This window comes from Scomber japonicus, chromosome 19 (assembly GCF_027409825.1).
Source record: "Scomber japonicus isolate fScoJap1 chromosome 19, fScoJap1.pri, whole genome shotgun sequence".
Taxonomy (NCBI): Eukaryota; Metazoa; Chordata; class Actinopteri; order Scombriformes; family Scombridae; genus Scomber; species Scomber japonicus.
In genome coordinates this window covers 1,701,441-1,716,799 of record NC_070596.1, presented here as the reverse complement: position 1 = coordinate 1,716,799, position 15,359 = coordinate 1,701,441, and the positions used below count along the sequence as shown (strand labels likewise).

Here is a 15,359-nt window from a genome sequence, read left to right as displayed (position 1 = left end):
CAACGCCATTCAGTCATGTAAACTAAGAGGTTTTATAGGAATTTGTGGGTAATTATGTCAATTCTAATACGCCGAATTTACAATGGAGCAGTGTTATTCATAAATGAAATGTATATACGTTGTGCTACACGTGTATGTTGGCAAATAAGCGACGCGGCGTTTAATCTTCAGATATTTGAATGGAGTTTGGTGGGACATGACCAAGCTGTGCTGTCACTGCGGTTAGTTACATCCCCTATCTAACCACATGTCTGAGTAATACTGAGTGAATGAACATGTTTCAGCTCAATCACATGCACTCTTCGGACAGAAGGAGAATCTGTGCTATTAGTAAAAAAAATAGGACTATCTCCTGGCTAGAAATTGTACATCAAAAATAATAATATAAGCTAAATTTGCTCATTTAAAGGAGCACTCCACCAATTTTACTCATAAGTTTACTAATCATAAATGACTACTACTCGGGCGGTGACAACAGTTGTGTCATGTCTTTTATTGTCTCTGGATGAGCTTTCTAAAGTCTGAGAAAATGACATGGAGGTTGACAGATTTGATATAACAGGTAAGGAATGTTGCGTGAAGTTAAATGCAGGACTAAAATCCAGGATATCTTTGCCTCTGAAGCCTCTTTTTAACATCAGTTTCATGCCCCAACTTCATGAAAGTGCAGTATAGTGCTGTATTCCTTTAGGTCAAACACTGTGTATTTTTTGTGAACCACTTTTATCCCTAAATCCTTCACAATGAGGTCTTGAGAATATTTGGGATAATAAAAAAAATCAATAAAAATCACATATCAGCCATCATGTGCTTTCTGCTCAGCTGCTGTTTCTGTGTTTTCAGGCTACAGGAGTGGACCAAGCGGCTGGCATGAGTCTCGTCGTCTTCAGCCTCCTGCTGTTTACGTACTACTCCGTCTGGGTCATCGTCCTGGTAGGTTCTGCCTCGGTCCCTAACCTCCTATTTGGGGACCGTCATTTTAATGTCCAGCTAAACCCTTTCTCATCAAACAACCAAAAACAGGAGGTTGTTTGGTCATCACTCCTGGTCCTGTTGCATGTCTGTGTACCGGACACGCTGACTGGAATTTCCATAAAAGAACTTCACTTTTTTAAATGAAATGTGTGACGTCATATTTTGCCCCTTTTTCCAGCCTTTCGTGGACAGTGATCACATTCTCCACAAGTATTTTCTTCCTCGGGAATACTCGGTCATTCTTCCTGGCATTGCAGCGGTAATACTGCTCCTCTGTATAGGTGAGAAGAGTATGTGCACCCCTAAAACACACCTCAGTATTCACGCTTTTATATAGACTCTGCAGACAAACCCTTTTTCATTTTTTGCATACAGTATGTGAGAAGAACATGTCATTTCTATTTCAAATTTAACACTATACCTGTTTTGTCCACAGGAGCCTTCACTGCTGTTATCATGTGGAAGAATCGCAAGCCAAAGAAAGCGGACTAATCAGGATTTTAGAGTGACTGCTGTGGATTTAGAAGTATGTAAAAGTAGCCGTGAACTCTTTCTGGTGGCCCGACACACAAAAATCATTCCTCCAGTCTCTGATAATATCTCCTGAACAGCTGACGTTCACGCTCACCAAGTTATATTTGTTAAAGAAAAAGGTCTTTGGGATTTATTTTATATTATTTGTTTTATTTCCAGTTGAATTAGAGTTGATAAGTAAGAATAAGTAGTAAATTAAAGCTGCTGTGTGTTGAATTTGAAAAGTTTTGAGTTGAAAGCAGTGCACAGACTGCACTAATTGTCTATTTTTTTACAAAATAAAAGTCAATTTGAGAGATCACATAAAAAAACCCTCAACACATGTCCAGATGTTTTGAGAATAGTGAGGCATCACTGTTAACTGTAAGCTGGTGTTCAGATCACTCACTGTGTTCTGTCCTCGAAGTTGTTAAGATAAAGAGTTTAGGACATTGTGAGCTCATATATCAACATCTTCCTTCGCTGGGAACATCTACTGCAAAGGGAAATCGGGCCGGTAGCAGTCTGATGTAACTCATGTGTCTTCTGATACTACTTTGATCCAAATATGAGCTGGCCCTGATGATCATTTCTTACTGTTTCTGTTGGGAAAGTCCTCAGCCCTGAAGCTAATTGTGTGATTGTAAATCCCATGATCATGCAGCTTGTTGGATGTTGAAGTGGAGCTTACTCACTCACTCACACACCTACGCTCTACAGCAGCTGTATTTCTTGGCTTTGCACTGACAGATGTTACAATGCAAAAATCATTTCGGCACTAAAGGGAGGAGGTTTCCCCACATTTTGAGTTATGAGTTTTCTCCTTGGCAGTAAACATGTTACATGAGCCATCACAATCTCCTGTAGGTGGAATTGGGTTTCCTTTGAGTGCGTGGGAAGTTTGCACTAGGATGATGTCACACACATTAAAGGATAAGTTTGCTATTTTTCAAATCTGTTTTAAAACAAAATCCACAGTGTGTCCACACACTCATTTAAAAGTAGATGATCAGCTTCTATTGAGCTTCATCAGTGTGAGTTAGTCATATCAAGTGATATCTGACACATTTACAGTCTTTTTACCATCAAATTCCCTCTTAGTGTTTCCTGTTGAGCTGTGGTGGAAGTATAGTAACAAAAAGAGGAACTTTGGTACTAAAAACACTGTAACATTGAAACATAGAAGATGAAGATTTGACTCATTTGGACGCTGAAGCTTCATATTAGCTTCATCAACTTTTAAATCCATTGTTACACAGAAGGAGGACTGTGGATTTAGTCCTCCATCACTTCCATTGTAAGTACATTATGAAGAGATCTTCTAATGGTCAGTATGAACAGGAGGAATCATTACAACAAGAAAAACCCATAATGTAACACTGTGGGAGTCAGCACACTTCTGCTTCTTAAAGAACATGTGATGATGGGAATGAGTAAATGTCCGGTCCTCAAACATAATAACTATTTTCATCATAATTTCCAGAACAAATAGTCTTTTATTTAGGTTTATGTGGTAACTGACAGTAATGCAACTGCATGGATGGAGGTAAATGTGGGTCAGTGTGTAAACAAATGTCAGAATTCTAAGTTAAATGAAAGTATGATTCTATCTACATTGTGACATACTGTATGGGAGTCTATTTTAGTACTATGTGAAACTGTTATATTAACTGTAACATGGTTTTGGCACAAAGATACAGTGATGATTTTCCTGTTGAATAAAGCTCTCATGCTGGGAAACGTGTTTATTGAATGACATGTTCTCTTTATATTTGCTAAGTGTTCAGTTACTGCAGCTGCAGTCATGGGATAGTGACGAGCTACAAATACCTACAGAGAAGTATATCAGCTGTCTTCATCTGCCATGTGACATCATTCTTATGTATTTTGCAGGATCTCCCACAGTCATGAAATACCTGGAAAAGTGAATTAGGTGAATTGTTTTGGAAAAGTTTTGAATCAGGGATGGCCCGATCTGATATCAAAGATAACATATATAAGACAGGCTGTATGAACTTCACTCACATGATATACAAGAATGCTGCTTGTTCGCAGAGGGAATGTCTCAAGAGCCAGTGAAGGAAGCCAGCTAGTTAGCAGGATGCTAATCTGAAAAAATGCCAGTCAAGTGTGTTTTTAATAATGTGTGGCTTTCCAATGACAAATATAGGAAGTGGCTCAAGAGAGAGGCGGACTCTAGCTGCGCTGGATGGAAGCTCTGCAGCACAACGTTTGACATTGGCACTGGGGCCAAACGCGTCCTCTGGATGTAATCGTAAAATGTACCCATCATTTTTCTCACAGTATAGTCAGATCAAAATGTCAAAACGCCTGTTAAAAGGCACCAGAATACAGGAAATGACATCTACTCTGTTATAAATGTTCTGGGGGACGACCACCAGACCCACCTCCTATTTGACTGGTTCACCACATTTCAAATGCTTCCTACACCCATGCTGTACATAGTCGGGTTTCTTTACTTTAAAGTACAAATTGAATAAAATATCTTTGATGTATGGTGGTGACCATGAAAGCCCAACTTCCCTTAAATCTCATTCCGAGGTTTTCTAACAGTTACCAGCTCTGTAGGCTATGATCGACAAACTGAAACCCAATACTGTGCCCTATAGTCGCTTTGTTATAAACCTTTATTAAACTACTTAAATTAAGTCATGGAAATGGAGGAAAATATTATGGAAATGTTTTTAAAATTCATGTGTAAAACTGTGTGGGAACAAGGTCAAAGTATCTTTGTTCTGCAGTAGCAGGAGAGGACGTCTACATTACACATAGACAGTAAACCGGTCCTATCCTGCGTGTCATTGCCCCCCTCTCTGCCTCTTGTTTCCTGTCTGTCTCTACTAACCTGTCCATTAAAGGCAAAGAGCCCAAAAAATATACAAAAAAAAAGAACATGATGCAAGGGACCAAGAGTAATTTAAGATTAAGACCAAGTTGATCCCTAATAAATAGGAATAAATAATGGAGTAGACATAAAAGTGCACTAAGACTTATTTAAAAGAGAAGCAGCTGCAGGCACAAAGCTGTTCCTGTAGCGTGTGGTCTTAGCCCTCAGGACTCTGAATCTCTGACCATGTGCCGGAGCTCACTCACTAGACTAGTGACTAGACTAGAGTCATCATTAGAGACACAGCTGGCTAGTCGCTGCAACAATTCTGTGGCTGACCATTCGACTAGACCATTTAATGGTCTACAACCCTGATGTTGTGTCAGTGGCAACAGTGCAAATGAACATTAAAACCTGTTTTTCTTGCTGTATTCATTCCTCCTGTTCATACTGACTCACTGTGGATCTCACTGTGGTCACACTGGATTTTGGCTTCCATCACTTCCAGCACATCTTTTAAGTCATGTTTACATGGAAAACAATGGAAATGGCAACAAATATTTACTGCCTGAAAACACTTTTGACTTGTTTTAGGTTAAAGATGTTATTCATTTTTTATGTACACCTCTCACCATCCGTTTTTGTCCATTGAGGCTGTTGTGGGTTAGATTGTCTCCATATCTATTGCCATGTGTTTTAGTGAAATGAATAGTTAATCGTTTTAATAAGGATTTCTTTTTATGATGTAGCAGTGAAGACTGATGGCTCTAATGATTATATAATAAACCCCACACTTCCATAAAGTTATAAAATACATTTCCATCATTATTGCTATGTTATATTTTCATGTCTTAGGTCAAATAGGACATGATAATGTGTGATAGGAGCTGTTTTTGGTGTAAAAGCTAAAAAATACACTCTCTCTGCTCTCTGAAACATGAATCAAGGTTTAATCACATTTATTGATCAGTAAAATCAACTATTGATGCTTTCTAAACACATCTGTGGTTCAAACACTTTTTAAGAGGAGATTCTTAGACTGGATCAGAATAGACCCAGAACATACTGTGAGGGTGTAGAATATGAACAGTGAAGGGTTAAATGCATAGTTGCAGTTAGAGCATCTGATTTATAAGAAGGACATCATGGATTATAATATGGTTCATCTCTATTCTGAACTACCCAAACATTGATAATCAGTCTCAGTCTTGTATGAATGAACAGTAAATGTAATATTTAGTGAGAGTTGAAGGTTAATTTGGCAGGAATTTCTGCATTTAAACATCAGTAAGGATACCTGGGTAATGTAGTATCAATCTGGAGGCTTTTCAAACAAGAGGAACATTTTTCCTTCTTGATAAAACAATACATGGAAAAGTTTGTGCTGGAAGAGTCATTTGAGGAATTTGAGCCTGTCCTATTGTTTGGTCATTCTGAAAAGAGGTAAAGGTGAAGTTCACTTATTTCACACATCAGTGTATATTTCCAGATGTTGCATGTGTAAAGAAAAAGTAATATGAAACCATGTTGTGTCTCCAGAGGGCGCTGTTTGAAATCTGACATCAGTTGGTGCTGAGGGGAAAAAATGTGAAAATCATCAAAAAAAGTATTTGATATTATTTTTATTATTGAGTCATCTGATGACTTTTCTTCATAAGATGATTCATTGATTATTGTTTAGTCTATAAAATGTGCAAATACAAATGAAAATGAATATCACTGATAGATAGATAGATAGATAGATAGATAGATAGATAGATAGATAGATAGATAGATAGATAGATAGATAGATAGATAGGTAGATAGATAGATAGATAGATAGATAGATAGATAGATAGATAGATAGATAGATAGATAGATAGATAGATAGATAGATAGATATTCACAAGTCTGATTTGGCTTTGGATCAGACTCATCAGGTCTGTAACTGAGATGTTAAGAAATGAATATTAATGTACTTTATTTTGTGTGACGTTTGCAGCAAACTCTTTTTATCATTATTACTTATTGTGCACCCCTCCTCTACCCTGGTGCCCCTTGTATTTGCCTGAACTGCCAGCTGCTGGCTCTGAGGGGCCCACAGCTCATTTATGACCTAGAAATGTTTTGTCTTTGACATTTACAAAAATGCTTATGTTTTTAGGAATTTTACCTTTTTTGTAGCAGATTGTATTCATAGTTCAGTGACAAATAAGAGTTGGCATGATGAGCAATTCACAAATATGTTAAAAAATAGATTTAAAAGCAGCATCAGGTTTGTTAAAATGTACATTTAGTATTTTTGTTGCTTTTATATCATTTAAATGACATTTGCACCATTTTTTACCAAAAGTAAGACTGAATGCTCCTGAAAATGTAAAATGGTGTAACCACAAAAGAATGATAAATATTAAATAGTTGATCACCTACAGTGTATTTAAGTGGACTTATACTAATAATGACTTCATTTAAAACATGTAAATGTTTCCTGATCTCCATGATTCTCCAGATGAAATGTAATATTTAGAACAGAGGTGTCAAACTTATTTCATTCAAGGGCCACATATAGCCCGATTTGATCTCATGTGGGCCGGATCATTAAAAAAAGGAAAGGAAGGAAGGAAAGATGGAAGGAAGGAAGGAAGGATAGACGAACAGAAGGAAGGAAGGAAGGAAGGAAGGAAGGACAGACGAAAGGAAAATAAGACAGGAAGGAAGGACAGAAAAAGGTAAAGAAGACAGGAAAGAGAGATGGAAGGGAGGGAGGTAGGAGGAAGGAAGGAAGAAAGGAAGGAAGGAAGGATGGAAAAAGGACAAGAAGAAAGGAAAGAGAGATGGAAGGAAGGAAGAGAGGAATGAAAGAAGGAAGGAAAGTGGGCCGGATGCCGCATGATTTAGAATAATTTACTGTTTTTAAGCAAGTTGAATTATTTGGTACAAAGTTTTTATGGTTACACCACTTAGACATTTTTGCCATAATCCTCTAATATATTCTCTCTAAATGGGTTAAAAGCAGAAATTTGATGCTGGGTCCACAAAAAAAGAATGTGTGAAGTTATTCATATGTTTATTTTCACATTTTAACCCTTTAAATTTAAACTAAACCACATGGACACAAAAAACCTCACCGACCCTTATATGGAGTCTGGGAAAAGGGTCAAAGCTTCTGTTTAAGTTGTGATGTTCTTGTGTTTTCTAACTTCATCTTTAGAACAGTATTTGGGCCACTGCTGGATGATGATTATCTCTTAAGCAAATCATGATCTTCTTACACTGTAGCCCTGATAGCTGGAACACACCCAGCATTCATCAGATGACTGCATGAGTCAGCAGCGGTTATATATCATTTACTCTTCTTCTTTATTGGAATTTATTTCTCTGGTTTATTAGTGCATTATAAGAATCTACTAGTCATTTTTAATTCTCAGAACTAACATCTCATTAATGCATGTGGTCAAATAGTCTGGTGCGTGGCGCAGTGCGTGAGGCTGACTGACCGTGCGTGAGTGTGATCTGAACTGCAGGATGAGCCAGGCTCTGCTCTGGTTCATCACACTGCAGGCTGACATGTGACACACACACACACACACACACACACACACACACACACACACACACACACACACACACACACACACACTGTCTCATACAGACTGATACGACAGATCGAGCCCGACGGCTGCGCACCGACCTCCGCTCTGCTCTGCGTCCACACACACCGAGGCAAGTAAAAACGCATTTTATCTGAGGGTGTCAACATCTGTTTGTAAGCAACACTACATTTTATTAATAGTTGATCATTTCCAGCTTGGATAATATTTGTTTTTTTTTCCCTGTTGGCATATCTTCTGTGTTCCCTGTCACTGCTACAGAGAAGAGAGGTAATTAACTTTTATGGTGATTCATCCTTTAATATCTTCCTCCTTAAACTGAGAGGATTCTCTCAACTTGCTGATATTACTGAGTGGTATTAGTCAGGTTCACATACAATGTACACACAATGCTGGTCATTGTGGGACAGTAGAATCAGGTTTTGTTATCCGCACTGACTAAGCATTTTGATAATCCTCATCAGCTATAGGAGGCAGTCCACCAAACATATGGAGGCTCCCATATACAGCTGCAAATACCTTTGTCTAACAATCACAGTGGACCTGTCTGTCACTAAGAGGCTACATTCAGTACTGGCGATTCATTGCAATACACACTGTTACTCTAGAAGTGGTTACACCATGACATGTCAGTCAGTCATCATGATAAGGGGAAAAAACACTGAATGTTTCACCCTCAGTGTAAGAGTGAGTCAAAGTGAATTTAGGGGCTTGACCCCACATTACAAACCAGGTCCAGGACTTGAAAAGATAAGCCTCTATGCTTGTTGTCAACAAGCTGCACACTCAGCGTCACCAGTTTGACATGTGTGCCATGTGAAAGCGATGGCTGCTGTCCACCAGACTAAATGGTACTGGACCTAAAGTCAAACTGTCAGGCTTAAAAAACAAACAAAAAAACAAACAGATACAAATGTCTCATTTTATATCAAATTCTACAAAAATCATGACATCAGGTGTACAGGTTTTCCTGTCATGGCCGGTCCTTCTGAAATAACTTTGTGAAATCAAGTAGCACCCATTTAAATGATGTGCCAATGAATGAAGTCTAATGGACTTAAAGGTGCAGTGTGTAGAATTTAGCGGAACAGATTTGGCAGAAATGTAATATAATATTCAAGTATAACCCCATTCAAATAAGAATAAGAATGTGTTTTTGTTATCTTACAATGAGCCTTTATATCTCGAGAACAGAATAATCAAATACTGGTTCTATAGAGGGCCTCTTGCATTTTTTCACAAGTTTTCAGGTCACTGTGACTTCTCACTTAAGGGGTAGGTGGATTATTCATTTGGTTGCAATCTACAATCTTACCACTAGATGGCACTAAATTCTACACACTGGTCCTTTAAAGCCAAGAGCTCATGTTTACTCCAAATCCTTTGGATCTGCATAAATTGATTGATCTCAGGTTATGCAGAGTCATCTGTATGTCCAGTACACAGCGTTAGATTACAGTAGAACAGGTTTTGTTGAGCATATATAGAGACAGGAGAATGCTGCCTATGCTTCACTTAACAAGGTTCTCCATTCTTGTCCTCATCCTAAAGACATTTTCCTCAACTAAATTCAACTACTGGGAGCAACTATTCCCCTGCCCATGACAGGTGAATGGTAGAAACTCTACTCTGGTATACATGAGATAAAAGCACAGCTAAGCATTCATGTTGACTAGCTGTCAATATGTGCTACTTTAATTTCAAAGCAGGATAAAAAAACATTACACTATAATAACATGATACATCTCAAATAAAAGTTCCTATATTCATTACTTTATTTTATTCTATATTATTCTATTTTATATTAAATGTGAAATCATTATGGTAATTTGGGAGGTCACTAAATAGACTAGAGTTCTCTGTGGAAGAATACTAGCAGTAGAGTTTGCGCTCCTGCATGACCATCAGGTTGAATCTTTCTGCAGGAATTTCCACATCATTGCAGATGGGCAAACAACTGGGAAGTCCTCTGAATCACGGGGGAATGCTGCAGAAACAGTAGACTTAGACAGGAGATAACCATCATCAGTTAGTCATGGTGCTGTCATCGTTTAGACCATAAAACATTTTTATCCCCCACTTGTAAGTAATATTTGCAGCTGTAAGAGTTGAGTTTTGAGTTTTTCAAAGATGTGGTTTGACTGCAGTGGGTGGTTGGGGATTAGCAGTGTCATTGTGGTTCAGATCTTTGACTGCAGAAGTGCCTCCCTTTGGTTTGGCTTGGATTATACAAGCTAACAAAGGGCAAGTTCTCACACATACAGTACTGTTTATGACCTTTGTAAAAATCAATGATTGTTATGAACACAAAAAGTGTGGAGCATTGTATGGAGAAAAATAGTTTCTAAAGGCAGAAAAACGTCCTGCAATAAGTGACCCAGTTGTCCAATCTCTGCCTGACTAAATGTTTTCATAATAATTATATCAATATAAACAATAAGGCTTGTTACATCACACATTTTGACATGACTACTGTACTGTAAGTTACATTGTTAATATGTTGCATGTGACACCAGATTGGCACTTACACTGGTTACGATCAATGTTTTCGTTTTAACAATGGATCACATGACCACTTGTATGTGAAATGGGTCACTCGTAGTGACATTTTGTGCAGTGACCTTTATGCTCCTGAGAGGATGAATCCTGATGACTTTGGTGATCCTCTAGTGATTCCATGAAGATGAAATGATTCCTTATTCTCATCCTGTCCAGTTTTCAGTTTGTCAAATACTTTGGTTTATGATCAACTGATGATGATTCAAAAGCTGTTTGCTTTTATTTTATTTTTTGTGACCATGTTAACCAGATTGCTAAACTAATATGGTTAGCAATGTTAGCGGTGAAAAGTTTGGGTGATTCTAAGGGCCCGTGACTGACAGGGGTCCTAAAAAATTATTAGAACATAAGTTCATTTTCTAAAGCTGTCATCATTCATCATTAAAATACATTAAAATAACATTTTATTTACACTGTTCTCATTAAAACAGGTTTTGGTTTTCTGGTTTTCTGGTTTTTTGGTTTTACATTAAGACTAAAGCACATTACTTATAGAGGTTATCATCTTGCATCAAATAGTGAATCCAACTATATGCAGAATGTTGCCTGCATGTCTGTACAGTGTTATATTTTCATAACTCAATGTCAGTAAATATTATGCAGTTACTATTGAACTACAAGAGTTGCAAGCCTGTTCAGGTAGAGCTTTGAATGGGTTGGTGGGTTTTAGAGGTGTGGTTACAGCAGATGTGCATGGTTGGTGCAGCCGGTGCCTGGTGGTAGGGCCTAATGTGATATCTTTTCATGGGGCCCAAAATCTCTGGTGCCACCACTGCTACTGTACATAAGTACATCATCACAGAGTCATTTGTACGGCTGTGGACTCTAAATCTAGTTTATTCAGGAGTTGGTGGAGACCGAAACAGAGCTAAAAGGAGGCTGACTATTGGACTTACACTCACCTGGTGGCCAGAAATGCAACTCTAAACAATGCTTATTTTAATATGTATCTGCCTGATGTGTAAATAGGCAACTTTTGCTTCAAGGTTTGCCAAAAAATCAGTTAATGCAGTTTTATATTAACCAAATGAGCAATATTGGCTCAAAAGACATCCAGAAAAAGTATCATGTTGGGGTTTTTCAGCATTCTTTTAGACAAAGCTCTGAACGCATGCATTAATTTTTTTTTAATTTTATTTTAACATGTAACTCATTAAGACATTTCTTTCTTGTGGTCAGTGATAATGTTCAGTCTGCAGTCTGCTTCTCACAAACTGAATGAATCAATGAATCATACAGTATGACAGATGACTCAGTGATGGTTTTTTGTGTCCATGTGGTTTAGTTTAAATTTAAAGGGTTAAAATGTGAAAATAAACGTATGAATAACTTCACACATTCTTTTTTTTTGGACCCAGCATCAAACTTCTGCTTTTAATCCATTTTGAGAGAATATATTAGAGGATTATGGTAAAAATGTCTAAGTGGCGTAACCATAAAAACTTGCTTAAAAACAGTAAATAGTCAATAAAACACCATATCAACTAGTTTGGCATGATCTTACATTATAACTTTTATATTAAATAAAGCTAATGGAATACTATTGTTCTAAATATTACATTTCATCTGGAGAATCATGGAGATCAGGAAACATTTACATGTTTTAAATGAAGTCATTATTAGTACAAGTCCACTTAAATACACTGTAGGAGGATAAAATATAGAATATTTATCATTCTTTTGTGGTTACACCATTTGACATTTTCAGGAGCATTCAGTCTTACTTTTGGTAAAAAATGGTGCAAATGTCATTTAAATGGTATAAAAGCAACAAAAATACTAAATGTACATTTTAACAAACCTGATGCTGCTTTTAACACTAGTTTAACATAGTTTTGAGTTGCTCATCTTGCTGACCCTGATTTGTCTCTGAGCCAGATATGTACTGGGTGTACTGGATGATCCAACAGTCATGATGAATAGTGACTAATAGTCAATGAAACTCAGCTTTTAGCTCTGTGGTTTGCACCAACTCCTGAGGGAAATATCTAGCTCTTTAGTTGTTAAATGTTCCACTGCTTTCACATCACTGAACATTTAAGTTACAGGTCAATGAAACCAGTCAGCTAAAAAGCTTCTTTACAGCTGAGGCGAACTGCAGAAATGGTGATCATTCTGTGTGAGTGATACTCTTCTGACCCAATGTTATTTAAAATATGTATACAAATATTGATTAGTGCAGCTTTAAATGTAGCACTTGAACATGAAACAAAGGTGACAGCAGGATTCAAACCTGTGTTAGCATCACTGGTCTCCGTCTCAGTGTACATGTGTGCATCACATCAATCAATCAAACTTTATTTGTATAGCACTTTTCATACATCATGGTGTAACACAAAATCCTTTACACAGTCAGAACAAACAAATAGGCAAATCAAATCATTAAAAACAGTAACTCAGGAAACAATATCGTAACTCAAGAATCTGCAATGAGGAAACACCAGACCTAGGATGAAAACATACAAATAAATCAAATAAAAAGGTAAAACAAGATTAATAAAAATATTTAAAAATATATAAAAGGAAAGAATAAAATAAAGTCACTACAGAATAAAATGAGTAAAACTGGAAATGTTTGGAATGAAAGAGTAAAAGTAATGAAGTAAAACAGACATAAAAGATGGGTTATAAAGAAGAAAACCATAAAATAAAATAGAATAGAAAAATAGAAAATAAAAGACAGATTAATAAATAAATAAAATTCAATTGAAAGCCACATTAAATGTAAACTGGTAGATTTAGAAATAAATGCACATTTTTAGTCAACACTACTGTGGGTAGGTGTTTTCTTACATACTTCTTATAATAAAAAGAACTGTGGGATGAATAAATGTATCTTATCTTATCTTATCTGCACTGCCCTCTTAAAGACCAAACACTCAGGCGGATCATCAAACACAGTCACAAGGCTATGATCACACAGGAAGCCTTTGTTTCATGGCCAAATGCAAAGAGAAGCTGCGAGTGTCGCTAGTAACAGAGAGAAGAGCTTAAAAGCTGCAAGTAGCATCATCACATCATGCTTGTTGCTATGGAACTAACCAATGGCATTGCTGGTTAACTCACAAAGGGGGTTTCCTCTGATGATGTGATTGCTGTGGCAGCTGAAGAAGTGGAGGTTGAGTTACGTTGATGACACACATCAGTAATGATTCATATAATTATAATGAAATGGGTGTTACCAATCAGTATAAAAGGAAAGAAAAACATTTTGACATATTGATTTTTTTTTTCAATAACAGGGACTGCTCTTAGTAACACACACAAAACAGCAGCAGTTCAACAACGCTCTTTATTACTTTATATATATAGTGCATTTCATACACAATGGTAACTCAATGTGCTTTACATAAAACAGAAACATTAAAACATACAATTAAACCTCCCCCACCCCACTAATAATAAATAAAAAAAATAAATAAATAAAATACAATAAAAAAAAATATATAATAAAAACAAAGTACAGAAAAATAGAAAGAGAGAAATAAAATGCTAGAATAGAGCATTAAATATAAGATTGCAGCATAAAATAATGATTAGCTTTAAAATCATTAAAAGGACATAGAGTGCAAATGAAAGATTAAAATGTAAAGTGCTTTAAAAGAGCTCAATCATAAGCTCAGGAGAAGAGAAATGTTTTTAACCTGGATTTAAAAATGATTTCAGTTCTGCTGCTAGTTTGTTCCAGTTGTGTAAAAGCTGCTTCATCATGTTTAGTTTGAACTCTGGGCTCAACTATCTGACCTGAGTCAGTAGATCTCAGAGCTCTGGGCTCAACTATCTGACCTGAGTCAGTAGATCTCAGAGCTCTGGGCTCAACTATCTGACCTGAGTCAGTAGATCTCAGAGCTCTACTGGGTTTATATTCTACTAACATGTCATTCATGTATTCTGGACCTAAACCATTCAGTGATTTGTAGACCAGTAGCAGAACTTTAAAATCTATTCTATAGCTGACTGGGAGCCAGTGTAAAGACTTTAGAACTGACTGGGAGCCAGTGTAAAGACTTTAGAGCTGACTGGGAGCCAGTGTAAAGACTTTAGAACTGACTGGGAGCCAGTGTAAAGACTTTAGAGCTGACTGGGAGCCAGTGTAAAGACTTTAGAACTGGAGTAATGTGCTCTGATCTCTTTATTCTGGTTCAAACTCGAGCTGCAGCTGTTTAATGCTCTAGTGAGTATTTCCAGCAGTGGTATTGTGAAAGTAAATTACAGTGTGTGTGTTCATGGTAATAAAACAACATGTCAACAAGTTTAACAGTGTGGCTCACTGATGTGTGTGGAGCTCTAGGACACAGACGCAGACGACAGACGATAGATATCAGGCACACAATACTTGTTGATCCATGATGATATTTTTTCATGTTCTTATGCTTTCAAAAATACATACAGTTTTATATTGTTAATCTCCATTAACTGTGTGTAGAACATTTCAAAGGTGTTTAAATGAAGAGTTGCTTCGGTTGGAGGGAACCAGCATTATGCCATTAACTGCAGCACAGTCTATGAAGCTATTATCTCTTTGTGTTGGTCTCCATAGTTACCTTGTTAAAGACTCAACTGACGGTCATCTGTCTTTTGTGTTTGTCACTGGCCTCTCTGGCTTCTACTTACTCTTTGATTTCTCTTTACTGGAGCTTTGAAAACCTTGTCTGCAATCACAGAGTCGTGTCAGGTAATAATAATATTAATTATACATTCAATTTGTACTGCGAGTTTCATCCATATTAAAAATCAAACAGAGCACACAAACACGCAGAAAACAGTAGTAAGAGCTCAGATGAAAAAGTGAAAGTGAAAGTGACTGTAGATGTATGTGTTATGCATTTATGTGAATTGTAGATGTATGTATTATGTATTTATCTGTATTCCAG

The 15,359-nt window shown here is 36.9% G+C and overlaps 1 protein-coding gene across 1 annotated transcript in view; it reads left to right on the top strand.

The window, feature by feature from the left end:
* The window catches only part of dpm2 (dolichyl-phosphate mannosyltransferase subunit 2, regulatory), a 3,605-nt gene extending 377 nt beyond the window's left edge, over positions 1–3,228 (top strand). Inside the window, exons 2-4 of the mRNA XM_053339371.1 lie at positions 844–933; positions 1,154–1,256; positions 1,412–3,228. Coding sequence (XP_053195346.1) covers positions 844–933; positions 1,154–1,256; positions 1,412–1,467 — 249 coding nt within the window. The 3' untranslated portion in view covers positions 1,468–3,228. The remainder of the gene's footprint in view (positions 1–843; positions 934–1,153; positions 1,257–1,411) is intronic.
* Positions 3,229–15,359: the final 12,131 nt, after the last annotated feature.